At 38.0% G+C, this 25,749-nt stretch overlaps 3 protein-coding genes across 3 annotated transcripts; 2 read left to right on the forward strand and 1 right to left on the reverse strand.

The window, feature by feature from the left end:
* Positions 1–363: 363 nt before the first annotated feature.
* On the forward strand, positions 364–7,313 carry cenpn (centromere protein N). The gene is made up of 10 exons (XM_088938955.1): positions 364–534; positions 622–667; positions 1,571–1,630; positions 2,317–2,390; positions 3,757–3,930; positions 4,401–4,496; positions 4,583–4,640; positions 4,919–5,028; positions 6,229–6,352; positions 6,861–7,313. The coding sequence occupies exons 1-10, from the start codon at positions 364–366 to the stop codon at positions 6,980–6,982; spliced, it is 1,035 nt and encodes a 344-aa protein (XP_088795081.1). The 3' UTR covers positions 6,983–7,313.
* Positions 7,314–8,800: 1,487 nt separating this feature from the next.
* Positions 8,801–19,805, forward strand: atmin (ATM interactor). The gene is made up of 4 exons (XM_088939127.1): positions 8,801–9,028; positions 12,231–12,356; positions 13,483–13,682; positions 15,861–19,805. Exons 1-4 carry the CDS (start codon positions 8,801–8,803, stop codon positions 17,641–17,643), a joined length of 2,337 nt encoding a protein of 778 aa, XP_088795253.1. The 3' UTR covers positions 17,644–19,805.
* A 155-nt stretch (positions 19,806–19,960) lies between these two features.
* c21h16orf46 (chromosome 21 C16orf46 homolog) lies at positions 19,961–25,033 on the reverse strand. Its single transcript, XM_088939126.1, has 3 exons — positions 24,868–25,033; positions 24,262–24,472; positions 19,961–24,043 (listed from the first exon to the last, which is right to left on the reverse strand). Exons 2-3 carry the CDS (start codon positions 24,424–24,426, stop codon positions 22,982–22,984), a joined length of 1,227 nt encoding a protein of 408 aa, XP_088795252.1. The 5' UTR covers positions 24,427–24,472; positions 24,868–25,033; the 3' UTR covers positions 19,961–22,981.
* Positions 25,034–25,749: the final 716 nt, after the last annotated feature.

Below are 25,749 nucleotides of genomic sequence, written 5' to 3' on the forward strand. Positions count from 1 at the left end.
ACACGTACTGTACCCGGTACTAGCGAAACGTCTGCGGGCCTAATTAATACATTTCTAATGTCGACTGAAAAACATTTCTGTGTTGTTCTATTTGCGCTATTTTTGGTTTATGTTGGACGCACTGGCAAAACAGCGTTCCTTATGAACATGAAATTCAGACTACTATCGGCGATTCAAAAGCCACATTTAAAGCGTTAAGCTAATATATATTATGTAAAAATATTACACGAAATCGTAATAAAATCGAAAAGTGATCAGCCAGCGTTTTATTGTCACTTTAGCGCTTTCACCAGAAGACCACGAATTTCGAGTAATTCTTATTTTCTTTATCGATAATGAAGTTTTTCCCCCACTTGGTCTGAGATGGATGATTCGGTGTGGAAACTGCTGAGACGGGTTCTGCAGAGGATACCCGCGTCCAGAGTGCAGGCTGTGCTGACCAAGTGGGACCACCTATCGAGAAGGCAGCTGCAGTCCCTCAACTTCGCTCAGTCTCGACAGCAGCTGTGGGAGAACGTCATTGCTCTTTGCCAGGTAAGTACGCCTGCATCACGATTTACTTCTAGTCCACCTTCTCGAGTAGCATGATGAGGCTTTAAGTCCGTTCATCTTTTTCCCCAGGAAAATGGCATGACGATGAAACATGTGACAGAACTGGATTTGATTTGTAAGTACTTTTTGATCAGCGTTGCTCAAACCTTTTAAGTCTAAACTTGACTGTTGAATGGAAACTATCATTACACTGACGATACATGATCTTTGAAAGATAAACACCTTTTCCTGAGCTCTTCACGTTTAAAGGTGTTGAACTCTTTTCCAGGAAATCAGAGCGGATTCGTGCCATGTGCTCTTGAATATACTGAAAACGCTTTAATCGGTTATTATAAGACACTGTAGCACAGGTAATGCAACCCTCATGTGTAGAGAGAGGCTGCAAGATCTATTTTTGCAGGATCTAATTTTGCTGGGCACTTGCCCAGGATACATATGTAGTGAAAACGTTAAAAATAGCACAAATCCAATACAAAATTATATGCATTTTTCTACATTCCTGCTTAAAAACAAAATTATTAATGAGAGGACCCTACCTGTCATGGAGATGTGTCTAATCTAAGCACTATTGACACAATAAGGTAGAAACTTTAAGTTTACATCACACATACAGTGTTGACAGGGACTTGTCCAAGTGCACTCAGTTTCATATTGACAGCTAACCTGATCTGTGAAATAATGGGCTAGTAAATGCAACTGAAATGGCTCATAAATGCTGTATAATCAAGAGACTATATGAAACTCCCTTCCCAAATCCATTTACGATTGCAAATATCAACACTTTAAAAACTCATTGCAAAACTCTTCTTTTCACTAAAGCTTTTGGTGTGTAATTTACTTTTGATTTCTTTAAGTCTATTTAATGTGCATTTTTCTCTCTCTTTTCCTCACTTTTATGTGTTCCCACTGTCGTGTACTTTGTTGCATGTGCTAGAGTAAATACCTTGAGTTTCTGTAAAGCACTCATTATTCAAATTGTAATAACTCTTATTTTTAATTTATATCTTAAATTTTACAGACCGCATTGAATATCCTGATCAGGGGAACTGGCAGGTCTATCAGCTGTGTGACCCTAAAGGTAAAGTGATATCGTAAATAACATTATTTTAATACTTGGTCTGAGACAGTTTAGTAACAAATCAGAATCAAGGCTGCAAATGCTAAATATTTCATGATTGTAATGCATGAGAGTGCTATTGGTGGGATAATAATCAAATTTTTATACAGATGAATTGCAAGTTATATCAGAACCCTAATCCCGACCTTAGCCTAAACCATATACCAAACCCTAGTTATTTATTTTACAGAAGGTAGCCTGTTCTCTTCGCAATACTTTAAAAACATACTAACAGCTGGTTTATTACCCACTAATAGCTTTATTAGCCTTCAGAATTCTTCTGTTTTCTATGAGTGACGATCTATGACCAGATTAATTTATAGCAGAACTGTTTTAATTGCGGTTTATTTATTGTGGTGTAAAAAACAGCATTCCCTGATTCAGAATTCAGCTAACTTCATTTAATGGGTATTTCCAGACAATTTGGGATAAATCAATATTCGTATCATCATTGAAATATTTCAGGTTTTATCTGTTTGTAAGTGGGGTATCTTATTTTCGGGAAGTTTTGTGAAACTGAAAGAAACGTAGTATCACGGACTCAGTATTACACCAGGTTAAGTGTGATAGAATTTAATGCATAAGACTTTTGCATTGTGTTGCTGATATAGTCATTCTCTGTGCATTGTTTTTTTTTCTTTCCACAGATGAGGTGTTGTCTTCAGGTTTGATTGAATTCAGGCAGCAGTTCAAAACCCACCTTAAAGAACTCATCAATCATGTAATTATCAAGTCATTTGAATTTGAACCAAATGTATCCTGATTATCCAACATGGTCACAGATGATCGTTGTCCATGAGCACATAGTTTCCTCATAAGCCCAGTACGGGGTCTGCATGCTCTTTGGCAGGTTAAACGTGTGTTGTCTTGGTCGTTTTCTCCATAATCCTGCTACAGTGCTCTAGTCAGTGCTCTCGCTTTGCTTCTGCATTCTGACGTCTTTGGCTCTTTAAGTGCCAAGCTCCTTCCCAGTTCTTCCATCATCCGGTGCGGATAAGGGTCACTGTCTCCTTGATGCTGAAGTTGCATTGTTCCAATTTTCCTTTACCGTATCATACCTTGTGGTGCTGCTTAGGAATAAATACTGATGTTGATGTGAATTTCAGGAAATTCTAGGGTTTTTTTTGTTAATAACAGCTTTGTGTGAAAGATATGAGATCTATTTCTGTTAAGACATGTATTGTAGCATCATAAGCATACTGGAGTTTTATGACTAAAACTGGGGTGGTTTCAGTTTTGGACTGGGGACGTCGTTGGTTAAAAAGTTGGACAGCTATTCGGTCACTCATCAAATGGACTATGGCACTCATAAATATTGAAATTAGAGTTGGGAAGCTGACACTTCCTTGTTTGACTCCTGTCTAGGCTTCATCCTTTAGTGAGGATTATGGCATATGTATCAAGAAAAATAACATTTCATTTTCATGGTTGTGAATGAAGCAGGTAAACATTGCTGAACCTTGTCAGCAAAACGTGCAGACAAAGTCTGGAGGAGATCCAGATCCTCACTATTCGGATCCTCACCAGCTGCTCCAGGGGTGCCGTATAAATGGCTGACCCTGCGCTCTGAGCCCAAGCTTCTCTCCCTGTCTGTGTGTCTCATGGAGAGCAAGCTGGGGTATGGAAAAAGACAAATTCCTAATGCAAGAAAATTGTATTGGCCAATAAAGTTATCTTATCTGATCACCCTGTCAATGCAGATCCTACAATACTCAAGTGAGGATGAGGGGGAGGTCTTTGGAATCCATGGTTATTAATAGAGGTTGAAGTAATGTACTATTTGAGATAAGTCAACAACATCGCTCATCTTTTTAGGCTGATGTTTTGTGTTATAATTAGCATTCAACTCTTACGGTGACTGTAACACATGCAGATAAAAACATAGCACCATGGTGTGTTCTTAAATTTCCCTGTTTTGTGAAGGAAACATAGTATGATAGATTTGGTTAGCTTTATCCTTGAAATGAAGTCTCTTGTTAGTGTCAAACAAGGATATAGCAAACAAGGATATGATTTGAAGTAGTTGAGAAATTCATATTGCACAGACTGACTTTCATTAAACACTGAAGCCACCTTTTATCTTGTAGGTATCCATAAAAATAAAGAAACATGACGATGAGGCTGTATGGATCCGTATTGCCTGGGGTGACAATTACACAAAGCCCAATCATTTTAAACCAACATATGTGGTGCATTATCTTCAGACTCCGTATGTGTTTCTGTCCGGCGTCAGTGTGAAGCACAGACCTTTATTGTATGAGGTAATCTGTGACAATCACTTTATTTAATTGCCTGTTTTCTTTATGAATGTGTTAAAGATGCCAGTATTGTTTAATGGTATTATGACCCACACTTTCACTTGGAAGTTAGTGTTGCTTTCCTTTAATGAATCGGTATGTTAATCAATATATTGGAACCATTCAGAATCTTTCACTTCAATTTTCCATTTAAACTTTGTCAGAACAGTTTTGAAAAATGGACTGAGCTCAAAATGCTTAAAAAATATTCTTCTTAAATGTATTGTATACAGCAGTACTCTGTTACAATACACCCAAAAGCCATCGTAATAAAGAATTTTCTGATCAGACCTCCCAGTTTGGCCTTATTACAACATTGCTTAGATTTTTATGCCAGCATGAGGACCCTTGTGAAATGTATTTGGGGGTTAAGCATTTACTATTCGTAAAGTTCACTTTTCCTGGTTTAGAGTCAAGTGTTTTGTATTCTACAGGCTTTGGTTCTTGCTGCACAATATGAGTCCATCAAGGACATTCACCTCAGTGGGCGATGCTTCACGTCACTGAGAGATCTGTTGATGTTGAAGCAGGTAGGCGGATCCTCTGTAGAAAACTCTGTAGTTTAAAAACATTGCATTGAAAGGCAGAGAAAAAATATCTGAAATTTATTTTTTAGACTTTTCCAGCACACCACCCAAGGCCCTTACAGGACCGACTCCCCCCTAACTCTGCAGGTGTGTAAAGTTCAAAAATCAACAAACCATTTAATTAGAATATGGGTTTGCCATAGATGTTCCTAATGGCATTGTCAAATAAATTTTAAAACATTTGATCAAGTTAAAAATAAGTCAATACATCATTCAACTTATTCAAGTGCTGTTGATTGCACTTTCAAGTTGCACCAACTGCTACCTTTATGATTTTTTAATTGTCACTGGGGCACCCATTCTAACAGTCTTATAAATGTTTCTTCTTGAAGTTGTTTAAGATAACTGTATTCTTTCACATGAAGATCCCAATATTCAAAATGAACATGAAAGACAAGTGGAAGATGCCTTACAGATAGCTTCTGAAGCATTTGGAGACGGTCCTTTGCCCAGGCTACAAACAGCTGTTTATAAGGTTTGTTGTACTTTAATCTTGTAAAAATGGTTCATCTTTGACTGTTGTCTGTTGTAAAATAAAGAAAACCTAAAACTGTAGGACCTGGATGTTCCTGGAGTTTATATAATGTACATTTTTAAAAGAATAGTTCTTGGTATGCCTACAGGTTTTCACACTTCCTGGAAATGGTGTAGATTGATCTCGGTGACTAGAAAAAAAATGAAGAAGAAATCTGGGAAAATGGTCAAATGTAGCAGAATGAATAAAGTATATGTTTGGAGACTAAGTATCTGGTAAAACTAGTTTATAAAGTGCTTCATCAAAGTTTGTGAGAATATTTTTACTTGGTTGTTGGTAGGCAGCTGTGTGATTTATTGAATTACAGTTTGAAAGTATAAAGCAGAAATGATTCATCAGGTAAATATAATGGCAGATACTCTACAATAAATGTCGATTGTTATAAGTCTGTGAAACATATTTGTGTGCATTTAATTGAATGATCAGGTTACCTTAATGACATTAACTATTGTATGTTTTAGCTGAAATGCAAATGCACTATAATTAGAAACATGACATTTGTATGATTATCCTCTCAATTGTAAACTTATATTTGCCAAAAGCATCTCATTCCCAGATGCAGGGCACCACACAATGTAAGAATAAATTGTATACATTCTGCTGTTTTCATTTACACTACCCTCCTTTCATTTCTGATTACAACCAGAATGTCCTTGGGCTAGATTAGTAGAAAATAAGCAAGTTATACTTTTTCTTCCTTAGTGTGAACCTACTTTTGGGATAACATGTTGTATTGCAGACTTTTGTTTACTGAACAGAGTTACCAAACATTTTAAATAACTTTTTCCCTTCCAAAGTATCTTAGTGCTACTCTAAAAAATGTCCCTCTTAGCATGATGCAGTTTCAGTACTTCAGACTTATAAATTCTTTATCTTTAATGTCCAGCTATATGCAGTCATGTACTGTGGGTTATTTCTCTGGTGATGTTCATCTAAAGTATATCCCCAGTTTTGGTTTACTTGTGGTTTGATCAAGATTGTTTTATTTATGCCCAGGCTTCTAGACATAGAGATGTACTGAATTAAAGTGTTGACTATTGTATGAGTATATATGAAAAAAAGTATACTGATTACATCTGAATAAAACATTAGGTAAGAAAGAAGGTCTTATCATGCCTTTGTCCCACCATTTTCTCACAGCTGGAAACAAAGTTCAAAGATCCTGAAAATGGACTATTGAGTAACCGGCAAGAACCTTTTAAAGGAGTTGTCAAGTTTTCTAGCACCAGTCTTCTGGACTCCTTATCATATGCTGTGACTTCAGGTAAGTCTTTGATGTCTGCTGCACTACACAGAATTGTTTTTTTATACATTCATGTAAGGTTCCTTTGAGAGAAATGTACAAATTGGAAGTAACCGGAATAGGAGACGCTCCTCTACGCAAAGGACTGTGGAGTCTGGAAGGAGCAGCCCAGCTGTGTTATCATAGCCACTGCCCTCTGGATTCTTTCGATGAATTGCTGGATGGGATCCTTAGATCAATTAGCTACTAAAAACAAATGAGCTAAATGCCTTTCTCTTGTTTGCCTGGTTTCTAAACTTTATCATGATTCTATTATCACAAGGTGGCAGGGCCTTCAGGTGTATGAAATTAATGTTACCGTTTTCTCTCATGGATACAAAAATGTCTAGCAACATGCATGGAACACCTTTTTTGGGCGGTATCTGATGGATTTTGAAAGTAGAGGTAAATTTCTATAAAACAAATTCCAATATTATGTAAATAAGTAGTCATTTATGGTAAATTTTGTTTCCTGTTCTTTGGATTTCAGGCATTGCAAGTGCGCCTGTGACACCTCTGCTTTCGTCTATAACCCGGAAAGGACGGAATTACTTTCTCATTACAGATAAGGGTCCTGGAGTCTCCGCAAATACTCCTGGACCTAAAATCTAATCATTCCTGTGCTTTTGCGTCATAGTTGCTTTTGTTGTATAATGGTCTCTGTTTTTTTAAATGACTTTTTTTTTAATTGTTGCATGTAAGTGCTTATATACTATTTAAAGAATTACTTTTCTTTTCATTGTTGTGAAGGTTTTGGTTTTCACTGTTTGTCATGGAGTTCTTACAGTGTGAGTACTTGAGGTGTATCCATCATTTTACAAAAATGATGACCTGCAAAACAGAGTACTGTTAAATGTCTTTAGTATGCTTATTTTTACAAAAACACTGCTAACCAACATGTAAATTGTTAATGTACTCTTTAAATAAAGTTTAATTTCAAGCGTACCATATTATTTCCTTTCCTATGATTGAAATATTTAACATTCACTTTAATAATTATCTGTACCATCTGTTGCACTGCTTAGGATAATTTAGTGTCTATCAATCTTAAGCCTCATCAAGACAAATGTACAGATGGAAACTAAGTGGTGGTGCATTATAAACTATAAACAGGAGGCACTTTATAAACAGGGTGGTGGGAGCTTGGCACAACCTACCTAGACACCCTCGGATCAATAAGCTGTTAAAATCCAATCAACTAGAAAGGCCAAATTAGCTCATGTTTGCAAACTTTGTTCTTACCATGTTGTCTAGAATCCTAGTATAGTAGCTCTTTGTATTTGGACCTTTGGAACATTTTAGTTTACTTACACCTTATGTGGACAAACCAATCATTCTTTTTTTACCTTTTAGTAAAGCATTTATTCTTTAGTTATTAAAAATGTTACATATTTTTACTTTACTATGTTTGTGTACCTCTTGTGCTGCTTTGTGGTTTGAGTTTTACTTGGAGACAGTAGTCAGGGGGGCAAAGGGCTATACCCAAGTAATGTACAGCTCTTTGCTCATATATTCTGACCCCACCTATGGTGTGATATTTTGTGAAATTACAAAATAATGTAAACACATTGTTAAACTATTTTATTCAAAACCTGAATGAGCAATTTGAAGAGTTCCAATGGGAAGATAATTTACAGTAAATGTCAGCAAAAACTAAAGAAAAACTGAAATGTTTATTGGATATGTTTGTAGGCAGCTAGTATAGCCAGCTGGGTCCAGTTGTTGCCCACTGTTCTTGGGAGATTTGCTCAAGCTTTCTCAGGTTTGGTGATCACAAACTGTATGGATAGTGGTTTTCAAGACTTCCCACATAATCTCAGTAGGTTTCATGTGTGGACTTTGCCTGGTCCACTCTGGGTCATTAACTTCATTGTTCTTAAGCCACTCCAGTGTAGCCCTGGTCTTGTGCTTTGGATCAATGGTTTCTCCCAGCTTTAGGTCTGAAGCAGGTTTTCCTCTAAGATTTGCTCTATGTTCCCACTTGACAGTCTTACAGGTTTATATGTTGTGAAATCACAAGAAGTGCTAATAATTCCACTCAACTAATTTTGGCTTGTTAAGGTAATTTTGTGCACCTCAATTAATTTGCCACAGAAGGGGGGGGGGGGGGGGTTGAATACATATGGAATTCTAACTTCCCCCCCAAAAAATTCAGATTACTTCTACAATGCCATTGTATACCAAAAGAACTACATTACTGAGCAACCAGCTCTTTGCCATTGGACAGGGATTAATATTAATGTATGTTCGAAACAAAGATATTTTGTCCAGTTGTCACCGCAACTCCTTCTTTTGGCCCTTGTAAATCCGTTCAGCACGTTGCTGGTGACAAGTCCACGAACGGTGCCATCATCAGGGCCGGCGGCCGCCCGGAAGTGAGCGAGTGCGCGGCGCTGTTGCTGGGGGGGCCGCTCGCCTGACAACAGAAACATGGCTGCCTCTGCACCAGGCGGCAGGGCAGCCCATCCGAGCCGCAGCAGCCGCCGGGAGGACGGCGAGGAGCCTTCTTCACAGCCATGGGAGATGATAAAACCATCCATTACGGAGCTAACCAAAGAGGTGCGGACAAATATCCTCTGCACCGTGGAAGGATGTGGCAAGATTCTCCCCAATACTCCTGCCCTGAACATGCATCTTGTGAAGTCGCACAGGATCAAGGTATCTTTATTTTATTTTATTGTATTTTATTGGGGGTGCAGGGTTAAAACTAGGATTTTTAGTTATTTTAGGAGTCGCGATGCATCAGACGTGCATTGGAAATCTTTGTGAGGCAGCTTTTCAGTTTTGTTTTCATATTAAATATGCAAGTCATCGAGGAGTTTTTTGTTGGTGCTTTTCATTTCCGAATCAGTCGTCTTTTCATAGATTTTTTTTAGGTTCTTTCCAACTAGGTTTTCGTCTCCGAATGCTTTTAGGAACTATTGCTGTCTCAGAAATCCCTTTGCAGTTGTTTTGAAACGCACCCGGTCCTGCACGGAATCTCTCAGCGCAGTGAGCTCTCATCGCATGTTTACCAAGAGAGCCATGTCTCTCATATTTTCATATTTACAGACTGGTAATACAATGGCATATACGAATACAATGTGCAGTGGGTACTGAGTTATGTGCTAATATAACAGGCAATACAAAGTTCTAAAACACGGTTAAATCGTTGCATATTTCCCGTCTCTTCCCGATGCATAGCCGCATATATAACCGTAACATATCCGGGCAGACACGGGACTCAATCGAGCGGGTTAGTCTATCCCAGGGCGCACAACATGCGCTGATTCAACCGGTACTGATCAGCACTAATCATGGGCTGCCCAAGTAATCAACAGATAAGATCATAACTAAGGCGAGAATCTGTGAAAACCAGCCCTTCATGTTTCATTGGAACTATTGTGTAGTTTTCCCAGGTAGCATTTCCCAGTTTTACAGGGTAGGATTTTTTCCAGATCTTGTTCTTAGACTAGTTGTTACTTCATCCAGTAGATACTGTTAGAATTTATATTGTCTCTCTGCCTCGTTGTAAGCATTGGTTTTCGAGTTATAGCACGTCGAATATTTGGTGTTAAAAAGTTATGTAATACAGATAGTTGTGATGACTCGTGCGCTGGCTGCGGGACATTAGAAGTCAAACTGTTCTCTTCGATTGCTAGACCTCCAGAGTAACAAATGGAAGAAATTAACATGGTAGGATTTTAATTGTGGTCAGATCATGCTCAATTTTTAATCTGGATTTTGTTTGAAAGAGTCGGCAAGAACAGGCAGCCTACGTTTTGCACAACGGCATGCCTGTGTATTATCAGAGACAACATTTATCCTCATTGGTCCCGAAGGAAATATCTCCACTTGCCTCCGCACATTTCTGACCAGTACTGACACAATGCCGCTCTGTCTTAGTGCATGATCAACGGTGAACAAAAATACTAAATGAAAGGTCTCCTTTTCATAAAATAGCAAATGAATCGAAAAATTAAAAACATAAATCACAGCTCAGGAGTGGCAGTTACCATGTTTACCAAACTGTGAAGGTGAGAGCATTTAAGCCTCTAGGAAAAAAAAGAGAATGTTGGCTCTGAGGATTTCATGAGCTTTTGCAACCAGATAAATACTGACAAGGAAGGGATACAAGGATACCCCTCCTCCTCACTGCATTTATGCATTATTAATCAGTACAGAATGAGGTTTGATTTCCGTTTTTAATGATGAGCCGCTCTGCTTGGTTGACTGTTCCACTGAATGGCAGACAAAGATCTTAATTTCTGCATGTGTTTCTGGAGGTGGAGAAATTAACTTTAAAAATGAGCTTTGGAGGTGTCTTACAGAAGAGAAGATGCAAAATATTAACAGGATCCTACCTCTTAATGTGATTACAGCAGCAGTATTTTCATGCCACTTCTTCTAATGTGAGTGTGAAGGCAACTAGAGCTGAAAGTCCCATGTTTTATATACAGCAGGAGTTTGCGGTGCACTGTGAGGAAGAGCATTAAAAGTCCTGTGACCTTCATGCCACAGTCTGTAATAAACCGTATTGTCAGCTCTTTGCATTTTGATTCTGGTGATGACATTTTCTCTGCTCTAAGCTTCATTCGGAAGGCTGGTTTTCCACTGAGCTATAAACTTATCAAGTTTTAGGAATTTAATAATTCAAGCTTTAAATAGCAAAGAATCGCATCACAGGAGTTGAGTCTGCGCCTGAGCCTCTTTCAAGCAGTTGGTCATTAATTGTTTATATACAGGGAGCTGAAAGGATTGAATGTTATCATCCGGCTCCATACCCAGGCTCTTATCTGAGCTGCTCAGTAATCTTCATTGCCAGAGGAGGATTTTAGGATGTGCGTTTTTAATGAAGGTTACAATCGCAGCATTGATGTGTGCATGATGTACAGTATGTAAATGTTTTACTGCGCACTGTTCAACATTTGCAAGAAACAATTGACCCTTCATTATGATGTAATTTTACCATACTGTTGGAAAAAATAACAGATAATTTGCTTAATTCCCTGTTGGCATAATTATATTATTTCTTAGAAGTTTAAACAGAGGTATTTATGAAAAAACCTTACTTGAAACCATAGCAACTTTATCTTTTGGCATTCCTCTGTAGTTGTTTCATCATTAAAGAGGCAGCTAGAGATTAGCACTTTCTAAATGGTTATTAATCTGTCTCAATTACATGCTGAGGTTTTTCTTGCCACTGCTTCTAAATTATTATTGTTACTGACATGTAATGTTTCAATTACATAAAAGTGAAATTCAGTGAACTCAAGTACCCAGATTAAAAAAAAAAGTAAAATAATTATGTAAACCAGAGGGAAAAAACAACTGCAAAACTAGGCCATCATTTCATCACTTTCATATCATTATTATTCCACAGAAGCCACCTTACTGCAGAATCAATTTGACCCGCAACTGAGGAACTACAGAGAGCTCACTCACAGATTCCATGGGTGAACAAATTATTCCAGGGAAAAGTTTTTCAAAAGAATAACCCTGTATTATAATTCTTTCAAATAGTGTTTGAAACTTGGTTTAGGTAGCAAAATAATAACAGTTTGCACCTCCCCTGCTTAATAAGAGCCTTGGTTAGGAATTTCAAGATCCAATAATTACAACACACTTCTTTTTCTGATTTAGCTATAACGAAACTTTCCAAAATTAAGTTTTGAGAGATTTGACTAAGTAAAGTCAGGTGGTTATGAGTTGAACAGTAACTTCTCTTGTTCTGCTCACAATTCTTCCAAATGGTCAAACACAGGAGAATAAACTTTATGTAATGTACATTATGAAATGACTCATGTGTCTCCTTAGAAATTCTCCATGTGTGCTTTAATCTCCTAAAGATGCCTCACAAGTGTGTACATGTTTATTTCAGGACGGTCTGGTCAATCCAACAGTGAGAAAAGATATGAAGGGATCCCAGAAACGTTATTGCTGTCCAATCGAAGGCTGCCCAAGGGGACCAAACAGACCTTTCTCTCAGTTTTCCTTGGTTAAACAGGTATCAGTAAATCCTAATGGCACCTCTTCTGAGATTGGCCTTTTGTATTCTATTAAAAATATTAAGAGCTGTTTTTCGTTCTTGGACTGCATGGGTACTCTTAGCTGCAGAGTTTATATCCACAGGGTGTGTGTTTTCACCATTATCTGTTAAAAAAGGTACAATGGCCAGCCATTTCTTTTGCACTCCAAAGTGGAATAGGAAGTAGTTCAGATGACTTAGTCTCTGCTCTCTCAGTCACCAGCAGAACTTCAAAAACACACAGCGTCTCCTGGTGCTATTGTGGAGTTTTCACAGCAGTTGGAGCACAGATGCTGACTCTGTAAACACCAATTCATCGTATCAGTTTCCCAAGAAGGGGTTGCTTTTGTGTTCTAGTTGCAAGAGAGTCTTATTCTTCCCTCTGCAGGTCCTGGGCCTGGTGGCATTCACTGCCAGGTTTGCAGTGTTGTTGGCGATTGTGGCAGAGCTTGTATTTTAAAAAGACAAGTGGTTAAGTTTGGCCCATCTGGGCACAATCTTTACTCTTCCTATTGTCAGTTTTCAATATATTTTGTACTCCTGTAAACTATGTTGTATATTATGTTGTTTGAAATAATTTTATATATCACATAACTGTACAGATTATGATGTAATGCCAGAGTATATAGAGCAAATCTAAAGTTACGCCTGCTTTGTTAATAGGAAAAAATAAAAATGAGCAACATGTAAATATTGCACAATGCCTGAGTCAGGAATCATTTCAGTGTTTTTTTACAGTAACCCAAGAATTGTCTTAATAAAGTGAGTCAGAGGGTAATAAGTTGGAACTTTATGCTTTTTGGGATGTATAGCTACATTAAAAGATCTTTTAAATACAATATATAGTGGACATTGAAATTCACTAACATGTTAATTGAAGTAAACTGTAAATCGTAAAACTGTGGAAAAATATGGTTAAATTTGTATAAGTAAAATTACTGTATCACTTCAACTGTTGAATTAACGATAATGAAGAGGGAAGTGCTGTGTGCATGTCTGTATTTATAAACTGTTCCCTGATTAATTTATTTTAAAGAGTAAAATGTTGACTCCATGCAGAAGGTGGGTGTTCTGTCCTGTGCTGAGCTGCAGCCTCTCTCTGCAGCACTTCATGAAGATGCACGCTGAAAGGAAACACAAGTGTCCCAAGTGCAGTAACTGCTACAGCACCGAGTGGGACTTGAAGCGACACTCAGAGGACTGTGGGAAGGTGTACTGCTGCACCTGCGGCTGCCCCTATGCCAGCAGGGCGGCGCTCTTGTCCCACATCTACAGGACCGGACATGAGATCCCTGCAGAACACAGGTACTATGGCATTTCCTTCCCTCAGATTACCAAACTCATACAATTTATCCAGTTAATTCCCTGATAACTTTATTGTACTATTTACCACTTTTTTTTCAAAATTGTGGAGATTGTAGCCACTGTTTTTTCATGGAGAAGGACTATTTCTGCACCCCATGCTGGGAAACGTACAGCCCGCAGGCTACAATCGGTCCAGCAGGCTCGTCTGTTCAGCCAGTGGGGCTTTTGCAGTCAGATCCACTGGCCATGATCAAACTGGCACCTCGTCTGAGTCTGTATGTCGCACACCCCCAAGCTTTGTCTTTGCACACCAATGATGGGGAAAATACTGACGTTGTGAGACCTTCCTCCAAACTCGCCTCCAAATTCTGGAGTAAGCTCAGAAACTGAACCACTGTGAGTCTCACTGACACTGTAACTAGTGTTTTTATGACCTCAGAAGGAGGTTTTGTTTATTTTAGTAAGAGCCATGTGATTATGTTCTCAAAGAGAAGAAAAATTGGGAATGTCCTTATTTTGTGTGGTGCAAGTGGAACAATTTATAGTTCTTTGTCAAAGTGAATATGGGAAGCTAAAATGATTTGTGCAGGTATCTGTTGTTGAAAACCATTATCAATAATAGAAGTCATTTTATTGCTTTTTTAATATTGATGATATCTAGCAAATGCAAAGTGTTTTGCGTTTTCAGAGTATTTTTGTCACACAATTTTTTCCAGTTTTGCTTCCCTGTTAAAAACACTAAAACCCTGCTAATTACAAATCCAGGCAAGTTGCTTTTCACTTATCACAGGAGTCTTACCAGTCCCTGAAGCAGAGATTAAAGGAGATGCTGATCACTAATCCCAGAGCCTGTATAATGGTCATTTCAGTGCTGAAGTTTACCGGTTGACCTACACAGCTCCAGGCTAGAATATTTAGCCCCTTCCAGTGTCACCTTTTGTTGAATTACAAATAATTTACAGGTTAGGTCTCAATTTATGTAGAGTCACCGGTCCTGAAAAATGTTACATACTACTCCTGTAAATTAAAAACAATTTCCTTTGAAGAGTGTACTCCCAACCAACTCATCTACTCAGGTATAGTGTTTATGTAGCAGTGCTAAGAGTCATTATTAAACTGTTTGTTAATGTTAAAGAAAGGCTTGTTAGTGGTGGGTGGTGATTGGTGTGGGAAGTGCAGGAGTCTCCAGGCCATCTGGACTGAGCAACTAACTCTCCTAGTCCTTTTAGCCCAAGGGAACTAAAATTAAATGCAATTTATTTTAAAGTCTTCTTAGTAACATTTCAGATATATTTCTCTATGGTTTTAGCTGATAATTATTGATTATGTTTTTGATTGTTTTAACTTTTGAATGTTAAACATAGGCACAGAATTACATATTTTTGCTAGAAACGTTTTTGCTTGCAACTGGTGACAGATCGTTCATACTTTCTATCGCATGATGAAATGTATCAGTTCTTTAATTTAGTTTTAGGGTTTAATTGGCAAAATAAACTAAAGACAACGTAGAAACTGTTGGTAACTCATTTATCAACATTGTTTTTGATTTTTCTTTGCAGTTTTTGCTGAGTTCTTTCACCCACAAGTGTTCAGTTTAAACATTTGAGTTTTGATTAAAAATATGGACTTTAAAGTATTGCATATATCATAATTATAATTAATAATCAAAAGGGGAGTTCATTAGAAGGAGTAAATACTATTGCAAGGTGCTATATGTGGTTGCACATTTACTTCAGTTGTTGAATGAGATGTCCCAGCAATATTCTTTTCAACAGAAAAGAGATTTATGCAATGTACAATTATCACAACTGTAACATTTAAACTTTATTGACTATAATTTTTTAAAACGTATTCTGTACTCACAGGACTATGAGTAATCTTTTCCTAAATTGGGATCTGGTGAATACGTATCGTATGCCAGTTGCATGTTAATGGGAGGTTTGTCATTGTAAGATAAAAACATGAAACTCAAAGCCCTACAAATAATAATACTGTGAAATAGATGTGCCTAGTATGTTGATCATTTTTTGGTATCTGTGACCGATTTTAAGTACAATTAAATCATATCCAAATGATCATAGCAAATGTGTTTGACGCCCCTGATCTTTAACCATGTTTAAGTCTAAGCCTTTGTTTTTCCTGAAGATACACAGTGAACATTTCTTATGTATTCTACAGGTACCCACCAGTTAAAAAAAGAAAACTGGAAGGATCCTTAAGTGGGGCAGTGAAATTAAGACCCAACGAGCAGGTGTTTCAGATTGTTAATATTGAAAAAGAGCTTTCTGAGGTTTTTGTGTCAGCTAATGGAGCCTGTCAGTCTCACTCAGGGAATCAAAACCCTAAATCAACGATCAACATTCAAAAACGTCTATTGCCAAAGCCAAAGGTTGCCTTGGTGAAGGTTCCTGTGATGCAGTTTACCCAATTGCCAATTCTTGTATCCCCAGCAGACAGCTCAGTCAAGCCTTTTGTCCTGACAGTTGACAATCAAGGGTCCTTAATGAGCACTGTTAACCTTCTGTCCCCGTCAGTGGGAGCCATGATACCAACTCTGGACACAAAAGCTTTGACTTTCAGAGACACCATGCCAGCTTCAAGGTTCAGCATAGAACCTGTTAGCACCGGCGTGCAAGTGAATTTGGAAACCATGGCTTCTGGAAATGTTTTAAATTATATGGGCTCCAGGAGTAAAAGTACTTCCACCAACATTCAGACGGATATATCTTATCTTTCCAAGGTTTCTACACCAGCAGCATCTTGTGCTATCAGTGAGTCCTTGGTTTCATCCTGCTCCCAAACTGACATCAGTTTCAGTGCTCAAGTGCTACTCCCTGTTAATGTGGAGACACAGACATTCCCCTCTCTGACTAAGGCAACGTCTTCCATTGGTGCACAGACAGACACTTCTGGCCAGGCGTGCTTCCCATCCTGCAGCGTCAACAGAGAAACTCAAACCAACGCCGCCACAAGCACAATGGTGGACAGAGAGCAGGTGGACCAAGCTATAATGTGCACCAACCTTTTTGATAATGATTCCTTGCCATCCTTCAGCGTGTCAACGCAAACTGGCATGAAAGACAGCCGTTTAGGAATGAACACTGTGAGCGAGCATCGGAATTCCAGGGACAGTTCCAGCTTCTATGACGAGAAGCCAGGTGGTGTGATGTGCTTCAGTGCTCAGACCGATTTGCTTCCGCAGAACCCTGTTGCTGACAATCAGACTCAGACTATGAACTTATTCAGCGATCTGGAGAACATCCTGTCAGATAGCTTGGCAGGTCATGCTTTGGACAGCCGTGGTGGATTGTCAGATGCCACAACAAGCTGCGAAGCAGGTCTGACGTCTGTCCAAGGACAAAACACAGGAATTGACTTTGATATTGAAGAGTTCCTTAATGCTGCACATATACAAACCCAAACAGAGGAGAGCGAACTTGGCACTTTGAGCTCTGAGCCTGCTTTGGAGTCCCTTGACATTGAAACCCAGACAGATTTTTTGTTTTTTGACAACCCAGCGCCACATTACGGTAATCCTAGGACTCAGTCAAATGACATAGGACTTGAGATGTTTGACACGCAGACGCAAACAGATCTGAATTTCCTGTTGGACACCAGTAGTCACATACCGCTGGGGAATTTTCTGAAGCAGTCTAGTTTTTCTATGAGCACAGAGTCCTCTGATACAGAGACACAGACTGAAATCAACTCTGTGTCTCAGTGCAACACTAATGAAAGCCAAGTGAAGCTAAGCAGTACAGAGACCCAGACAGTGTCAAGCTCTTTTGAATGTCTAGGGAATCTATTCTTAACCAGTAATGAGACCCAAACTGTTATGGATGACTTCCTTATAGCCGACATGGCCTGGAACACCATGGAGTCCCACTTTAGCTCAGTGGAAACTCAGACATGTGAAAAGCTCTATTCTCTGTTTCAGCACTCTGAGAAACCCAGTAGCTGACTTGCTTGTGTTGTCCCATGTGGATGTGAGCCACTGGAAAAAAAAAAGATGACTTTAGAGCTATGATTAATTTAAAGACCCAGTGTTTTGCCTTTAGTTTTAAATATACAGATCTTGGTTGGTACCTGTTTGTAAAGGGCTAAAGTTTCAACAAAGCAAGTAGAAACATTTTCATTTATATGTACTGTATTGTTCTTATTTCAATCCTTATTCCTATGAACATTTTTCTGTATTAAGTATTTTTGCTTCTTTTTGTCTCCAATTCTACAAAAACACTCATGTTCTACATGATTACTGTGTTAACAGTCCTATCAGTGTTATCATTTTATTAAGGCTTCTGAGTCTTTAAAGTTTAAATGCTATTGCAACCCACAGAGGTATAATGGAATTCAATATCTCATTCTTGTTGCTGTCTCCTTTCGATTCATACAGACTTGGTCATAGTAATGGATCACTACCCTATTTTGAATATAATTGTATGATGGGTTTACACCATCAAATACCATTAACCCCAAAACTTTAATTTTCATTTGGTGTTAAATAGGCATTGTAAACCTTTAGCATCTTTGGATACTAGGTTATTTCTTTAGTGACTGATGTGTGTTTCTGTTTCATTTTAACTAGTAGGTGTTGAAATTTCAATTAATCTGTGCTGGACTTTATTTCAGTAATGCATACAGTAACTGCATAGTATCAGCAAATGTTCTACATAGTGAAAGGAGAATGCTTTACATTAAGTATCTCTAGAAATAGGACTCACATTCTTACCACTGTGAATGGAAGCTGATCATTATAAACACTGCAGGATTTGTAACAACTTTAAGCGGAATAACCATTGCTAAAGCCTTTGTCCCTTGAAACTATGTTCCTGATCTTCACTCTTTTTAAATATATTTAAATAATCTGCACTTTATTTCTACCACTTCACCATTGTTTTTTTCTAAAGCGTTTCCCAAAGATTCTTTTTCTATTATCTTAAAATTATTTCTTCACTTGGTTAAGAAATGGTTGTTTTCTCCATGTTGATGTATTTTACTACCAAGACCATGACAACACTGGAATTTGACTTGTATAAGTACACTAATATTGATTTTTCTTTGCATAGATATTATTTTCTCTAATAGTGCTTAGGCAGTAGCCTCAAATACATTGTATTTACAAATTTTGGTTTCAAACCTGAGACCTGAAATTTGTTAAATTTACAAAGTTGAAACATTTTACTTTAAAATCTTGCAGTGTCTTAATGCAAGGGATTACAGTTTGAGAGTGCCTTATTTGTAAACCATTAAGTTGTGATTAATTATTTGATATTTTGTTTGAACATCATTGATGAACATTTAATAAAATACACTGTGCTGCTTTTATTAAGGAAAAGATTCCACCATCTTGGCATGAATCTCCACCTTGAAATGTCATTAGTTCTGGTTTTAAAAGATTTGGATTGCAATTCAAAACTACTAACCAAGTATATTGCTTGGATTTAGTTTTCTGAAGATTTCCATTTTTGTCATTCAATATTTTCATCACAGAATAGCAAACTTAAAGCTCAAATGTTAAATGTAAATGTTCTGCAATTGTTTTGTTCAGAAGTATAATTGCATTGCAGATGCCTGGATTCCATGAATGCTATGCAGAATTACCACCAAATGGGATTGTTAAGACTGAAAAAATTATTTACTGCAGAATGTTGGTTTTGGTGCTGTGGCCACCAACCACAGTGGAGCCCCAAGATGTCTTATTTTCTTTGCACTGCAACCAGAAGAAACTGAAACATGAAATATGATTGTTTCCCTTGTGTATTGAATTAATAAAGGAACGCTATAGAAGAAACATTATTGTACAGTTCTGAAAATGACACTTCTGTTATAATTTATTGAAGATTTACTTCTTGTAAAGACATTGTAATGAAAATGTACATACAGTATAACGATGTAAAGTTTGTCAAATTAGTCTTATTTCTCTCTGTAGAGAATGCATGCAATCTGTTTGTGCCAAAATATTTTAGTAGAATTTCATCTCTATGTAACTGCAAGTACAATACACATCACTTAAATGTTAATTTTTGTAACTTTTTTTTTACTCTCAGATGCTGTATGTTCATTTGTCAAAGCTATGCATTAGTTGCACAAAATAAAAAGATGCAGTCTGTTGACCATTCACCCTGTAATTTTTCCATATTCGTTGGTTTTATGCTATGATTTGCTTAATTTAAATGTAACCCTTGCAGTTATATAAGAAATAACCAAGAATGTGAGTATTTAAGACAGTTGTCTTAGAGAGAGAATTCCCTACAAGTTATTTGAAAACCTAAAATTTAAAAAATCACTTTGCAAAGTTTAATATTTTGCCAGAACAGTTCACATTGTAAAGAATACATGAGCAAAATACACAAAAAATATACAGTATATTGGCGGATTTTATATTTTAAAGAAAGAACGTCCCCACAAGAATTAAGTTTAGGTACATCTAATACAAAATGCATACAGTGTGGTGTTGTATACCATCCTTTTAAAATAATTTAGGCTTTAGCTTTAAACTCTAACCATTCACTAGGATAAGAAGGCATGGGAGTTAAGTTCCCAAAGCAATATGCTTTGTGTTAAAAAGTTAGGTGACTAATATCACAATTTCCAACTATTTGTTTTTTGTTCATGTTAAATGTGTTATTGTCAACACAAAACAAGATGCTACTTTTCATCTGAGAATTTTCAGTCTTTAATCCTGTAAGCATTAATGGTGAAATTATTGTTTTCACACTTATATAATCATATTTTGTAATTACAGTAAATAATCTTTGGTTTGTATTGTTGGCAGGGTACAGTACTCACAATGTAGAGATTTATCTCTGTTAATAACGTGTAAGTTTTGTCATTGCTTTTCTCCGTCCAAGGGAATGTGCTATCTGTAGTTTGTATGAAGGTGTGCCATGTAACTGCAATGAAGACTTAAGAACAACAGGGTAAAATGATCTGTTTTAGGTTAGAGGGTGGCAATCCCCTGTAAGTCATGAAAAAAGTAAGTTATATAAAATGTTATAACAATTTCATTAAAAACAATCTATAAACTGTATCAGAAACATAATGTACTAATGTTCAATTTACCATCAGTTTAATTACCATCACTACTGCTGTGCAGCCATGCTTATCCAAGATGATTTACAATACATATGAAATTTACATTAGGTAAGTAATGATCATGTACATATAAGCTAACAAATGGGAAATTAAGGCAGCACGAACGGCAAGTGAATGCAAGCACTGCTAAAAAACGGAGATTTGAAGCAGTACAGTGTAGACTACAAAATGCAGTGCAGACAGCCTTTCAGTTCAGTATTTCATGTCCACAGTGAAAAGGATCAATAAGCTCATTATACCACCAGTTCAAGAGTCAAGGACATCACAATGTAACGGAGATAGCAGGTGATGTCTAAACAGATGAGTGTTGAGACCATAAAACACACAATCCAGAATTTGTGTATGCTTCTTCAGTTTTGAAAGCAAGCAGTGGTCTATTCTAATTGCACATGACGTACATGCAGATGGATTGTAGTATTAAACTCAGCATCCTGTTTAGACCCAGAAAACATTTAATAAGTGAGATACTACTTCAATAGTACTGTACATTGTGTACGATACAAAATGGATTCTGAAAACTAAATTTTTAAGTAAAAGTGTGAAATCTCTGATTAAATAATAATGGGTTTTACAAGTTCTCTGGTCACGCATTCTTGCTGTTAATGTGTATACAGTATACTGTACATGCAGTATTAACTATACATGCAGATTTACACAGAACATGATAGTCTTTAAAGTGACTGAATTTGACAAAATACAAAAAAGGTTTGTTATTGAACTCACAAATAATAATGATGTCCAACCAATAATACAGCACCGGTTGACTGTTACTGCAAGAATATCAACAGGGATTTCATAGTGTGGATACACCCAATGCCCATTTGGACACAAGTCAGTCTACATCTTTATTTGGCACACTGATAATGAGCTTTTACTTTAAATGTCCCTATGTGGTTTTTGGACATTTTACCACCATTTCCAAACAAATTAAAATAACCAATAGGTTGTAACAGTACATCTCAAAAGAAAAACATACCGTATGATTTATTTTTGCAATTTCATTTGTTCTAAGTATTTCAAATAGGAATATAACTATAGAAGCAGGAAACGTTACGGACAGTTATTTGAAAAAAAATTGAGAATTCAGAACATTTTAGACTATAGTACCTAATAAATCTTTATGACAACCCTTAAATCTGTATGGCATTTTCTTTGTTAAAATAATGCCTCTTTATTGTTAGAGCATACTATCTGACTGTGGGTTAACACACTGTGGATAATCATTCACCTTAGCAACATCCACCACAGTTTTAATATTTTAGTGTCATATGCAAGAAAATGTATTCTGCCATTGCATTAGGCTTCTCGGTATAAATGTGTATGAGTTGGTTTTGTCCATAATTGGTGAAAAACTAACAGGCATAAGCCAAGTGTCTGGTTCACAGTAAGTGTCTTTAAATAGATGAATGTTGATTTGGCAACAACACTGCTTGTATTAGTCATTTGCTGAATTGGTTGACATAACACAGACAAGTGTAAGCACGACTGGATGGGAAGAGCACACTTGTACTGCAAGCACCACTGATAAATCAGAGCAAGAGGTAGGAGGCATTGTAGAGTAGCCTATCTTTCAGAGAACATCGAAAAGGTCTGCTGTACTTATTTCTGAAGCACTGACGTTGTATCCAAAATGTAAGGGTAAGGGCCTGCATTTCACAATTATTGATTTTAAAACTCCTTAACCACTACCATTCAGCAAAAACCCTGAGACTAAAAATTAAACTGAATTTTTATATGCTCTAATATTTGTGTAATTAATACAACACCATGAAAATAATGTGGAAGTGCTTAATCGTAATAAAAATATTTCTACTATGTCAGATTTTAGTGTTTTTCTTCTAGAGTAAGAATAAAACTTAGAACTTATTCTTATAGAATAGGAATAGTTATTTATTCTATAACTAGACTCCTAGGAACAGTACCAACAGAGTGCAAACACCATTTGCAAATGATAAATATCACTCAAGATTCAGATAACGTATTCAGTTACTGAATGCCCACACAAAATGAAACAATTCAATTTGCTCACTGGTCTTTAAATTCTCATCTTTCTTTTATTTCTGAAGGTGACCAGTTAATCATAATCACATCCTTTGTCATACATTTGATTTCACAGCTAGTTAGTTTAGTCCTTACCTAACAATCAGCTCCCAAAAAAGACTTAATAGGCAGAAGGACATTTATACTATCATGAAACGTTCTGCTCACAGGAGCCGATGAGAAGATGCTGGTATTCTAACCCTGGTTCCTAACAATACAGGTAGCTCAGGTTCAGATTGTTTGATTGCATTTTTAGGCTTAAGTCCTATGTAAACCTTGTGGTTATGACCATTCTTACTTAAACCCAGCCTACTTGAATCATCCTGCTTAACGTTTCTTCCAGTGTTGTGCATGACCCGAGATGGCGTGTGCCCAGTGGCAGTAAAAGAGATGTCACTTTTCTTGGAGGCAGGGATGCTAAAAGATGTAAAAAATTGTTTCCCGGGAAAGATGGGAGGCTGCCAGTGCCAAACCACCGGATCAAGAGGCTCTGATGTATGAGAAGCCTCCTCTTCCTGGCAATTTTGAATGTCCATGTTGTGTGTGTCTGGCATGACTTCTTCACCTCTTTCAACACCATTCCACTCCTTTGCTTCAAGTGTATCGGACAATCCATGACCTCTGGTTCCAGTCTCTGATCGGCTAGGAAAAAACTCATCTCCGACAGCATAATATTGGCACCTTGGTTTACTAGAACCTGATGATTTTACGGGTGGCAAAACAGCAAAGCTATTAACTACAAGGACCTCCTCCCTGTCCCTCTTTTTCATCAATGGCCACTGCTCAGGCCTGACCCCTGCGTAGTGCAGGGCTGTAATTTCACCAGGAAGACACGGCTTCATGTCTACTGCTCTTCTGGCTTCAGTCACAGACGGCTTTTTAACTTGTTTACACAGCAACCGAAAGTAATGTGTGTCATACACCTCAGCAGTGAAGCTTTCTTTGTTTGGAGCAGAAGTGGCACGAGGTTGGCTTTCAGATCTCTTGTGGAGAATGGCAGGGGCAAGAGGCCTTTCAAGCGGACTGTCTGAAGATGAACTGGAGCCTGGTTTTTGCGAACCTGGGGCTGAACTGTCGGAGGGATCAGAGCTGTGCAACTGCGAAAGCTGTACTACATCAACGCAAAGCAGGCAGTGGTACTCAGCGTCTACATGACTGGGCTTCTTGCCTTTCTTCGGAGACTGAAATAAACAAGCAAATGGAGATAACCTTCCCCAGCCTTGTGCCTGCCAAAAAAGACAAAGACAAAATAAAATCCAACTCTGCTTAAAAGCAGTTTACATCATCATTTTTACATCAGCTCATTTTTTTCTGGCTGACTTTAGTGTTCTGTGGTGGAACTGAGGGCCCTTGTCCCAGCCTGGGTCTGAAACCCGGGGAAAGTGCATGCAGAAAGCAAACACGACTTAAAATCCAAAAAGGCAAACAAGCAAGCAAAACTCACTGCTTCCTCCCAACCTGCCTTGACGTGGATCTCGTAAGGCTCTCCGTCCTTCCTGCCGACCTCCTCGCTGGCTTGCAGGAGCGCTGCGACGTGCCTCCTGTCGGGAGCCGGGCAGCCGGGCTCGGTCTCCGCGGCGCCCGCCTCGCCTTCTCCGGAGAAGCCCATCGCTCACCGACACTCACTGGATGTCCGAGTGCAATACGGCCTGAGGCTGGTACAGATAGACAAAATACGACTTACTTTTTTCTTCTAGAATTGGTTGTTTCGCCCGGTGACACGGGGACACATTGGGAGCTGCAGTCGAAGTGGACGAGTTAACTCTCACAGGTTATAAAATATTCGGACCAAGCGCAAGCTCGACTCTTTGAACTTCATTCTTGCTAAAAGGTTCAACGAAGACGTGTTGTATAGCTGGCAAAATACCTTCTGGTGGGGAAAAAAAAACTTTATTTTTGAAGTACGGTAATGTAAACTAAAAGCACGACATTTTTTCTTAAAATGATAATCCCTTCGACGTTTCTGACAGAAGGCGATTTTGGAAAACAGCGTACAGAAAAACGGGCCATTTTCATATTGAATAAAAACCTACAACAAAGGAAGACTTACCACCGGGCATGCGGATTCCGTCATATTTCGTCCACACACACGTAAACAAGTGAAGATTGGCACCCTATACACTTCATTTAGCGGCCACGAGTGATGAATGATTAATTTCACTACCCAGCGTGCAGAACACCACCTAAAACAACGCCGAGCCCGCAGCCTGCACTCCGTTGCCACAGCAACAGCACAGCGGGGGATCAGTCAGGTAGGAAATGACGTCGTGGAAAAGAGTTACAACAGACAGACGAGTGTTAGTGTTGCGCCTCGAATCACATCATCAGTGAACACCTTTCTGCTTCTGTGTTTCGAGTGTAGCGGACTAGCAGTTATATCATCATCATTCGTGTTGCGTTTGCAGCGGGGTGAACTGGGAAATTAAAGAGAAACCTCCTCCCTTTAAAACGTTTCAGCTGCATTTTGCTGTTTGGGTTAAATTTCGCGGCGGGACATATTTCAACGCACTGTAAAACCGCGGTTTTCCCGTTAAATTGTCTGAAGGCTCTTTCATTTAGTTCGTGAATATCCTGAAACACCGGCGAGCCTAAATATTTTAAATATTGACGCATAATTTGTTTTACAGACGCATTACAGACACGGCTTATGTCGCAGTGAAGCAATTTTAGTCGATGAAGAGTATTGGCCACCTTCCTCTGACGCGACCTCAGTCTCTTTAATGTAAATGTAAATAAATTCTTCTTGGGTTAACAAGGGTTCAGAATGAGGCTATAAAAAACTGTGATGTGTTTTCCAGAGAAAACAGGTCCTTAAGAACAACAGCGTCCAGCAAAATCGTGAGGACATAGAAATTAATTAAATTGAATATATTGCTAAAAGCGCAGAATTCAATTGATGTTAAAATCGTGTACTGCACTAGTAAGACCTCTC

Source organism: Atractosteus spatula, chromosome 21 (genome assembly GCF_055471065.1).
Source record: "Atractosteus spatula isolate fAtrSpa1 chromosome 21, fAtrSpa1.hap1, whole genome shotgun sequence".
NCBI classification, from domain to species: domain Eukaryota; kingdom Metazoa; phylum Chordata; class Actinopteri; order Semionotiformes; family Lepisosteidae; genus Atractosteus; species Atractosteus spatula.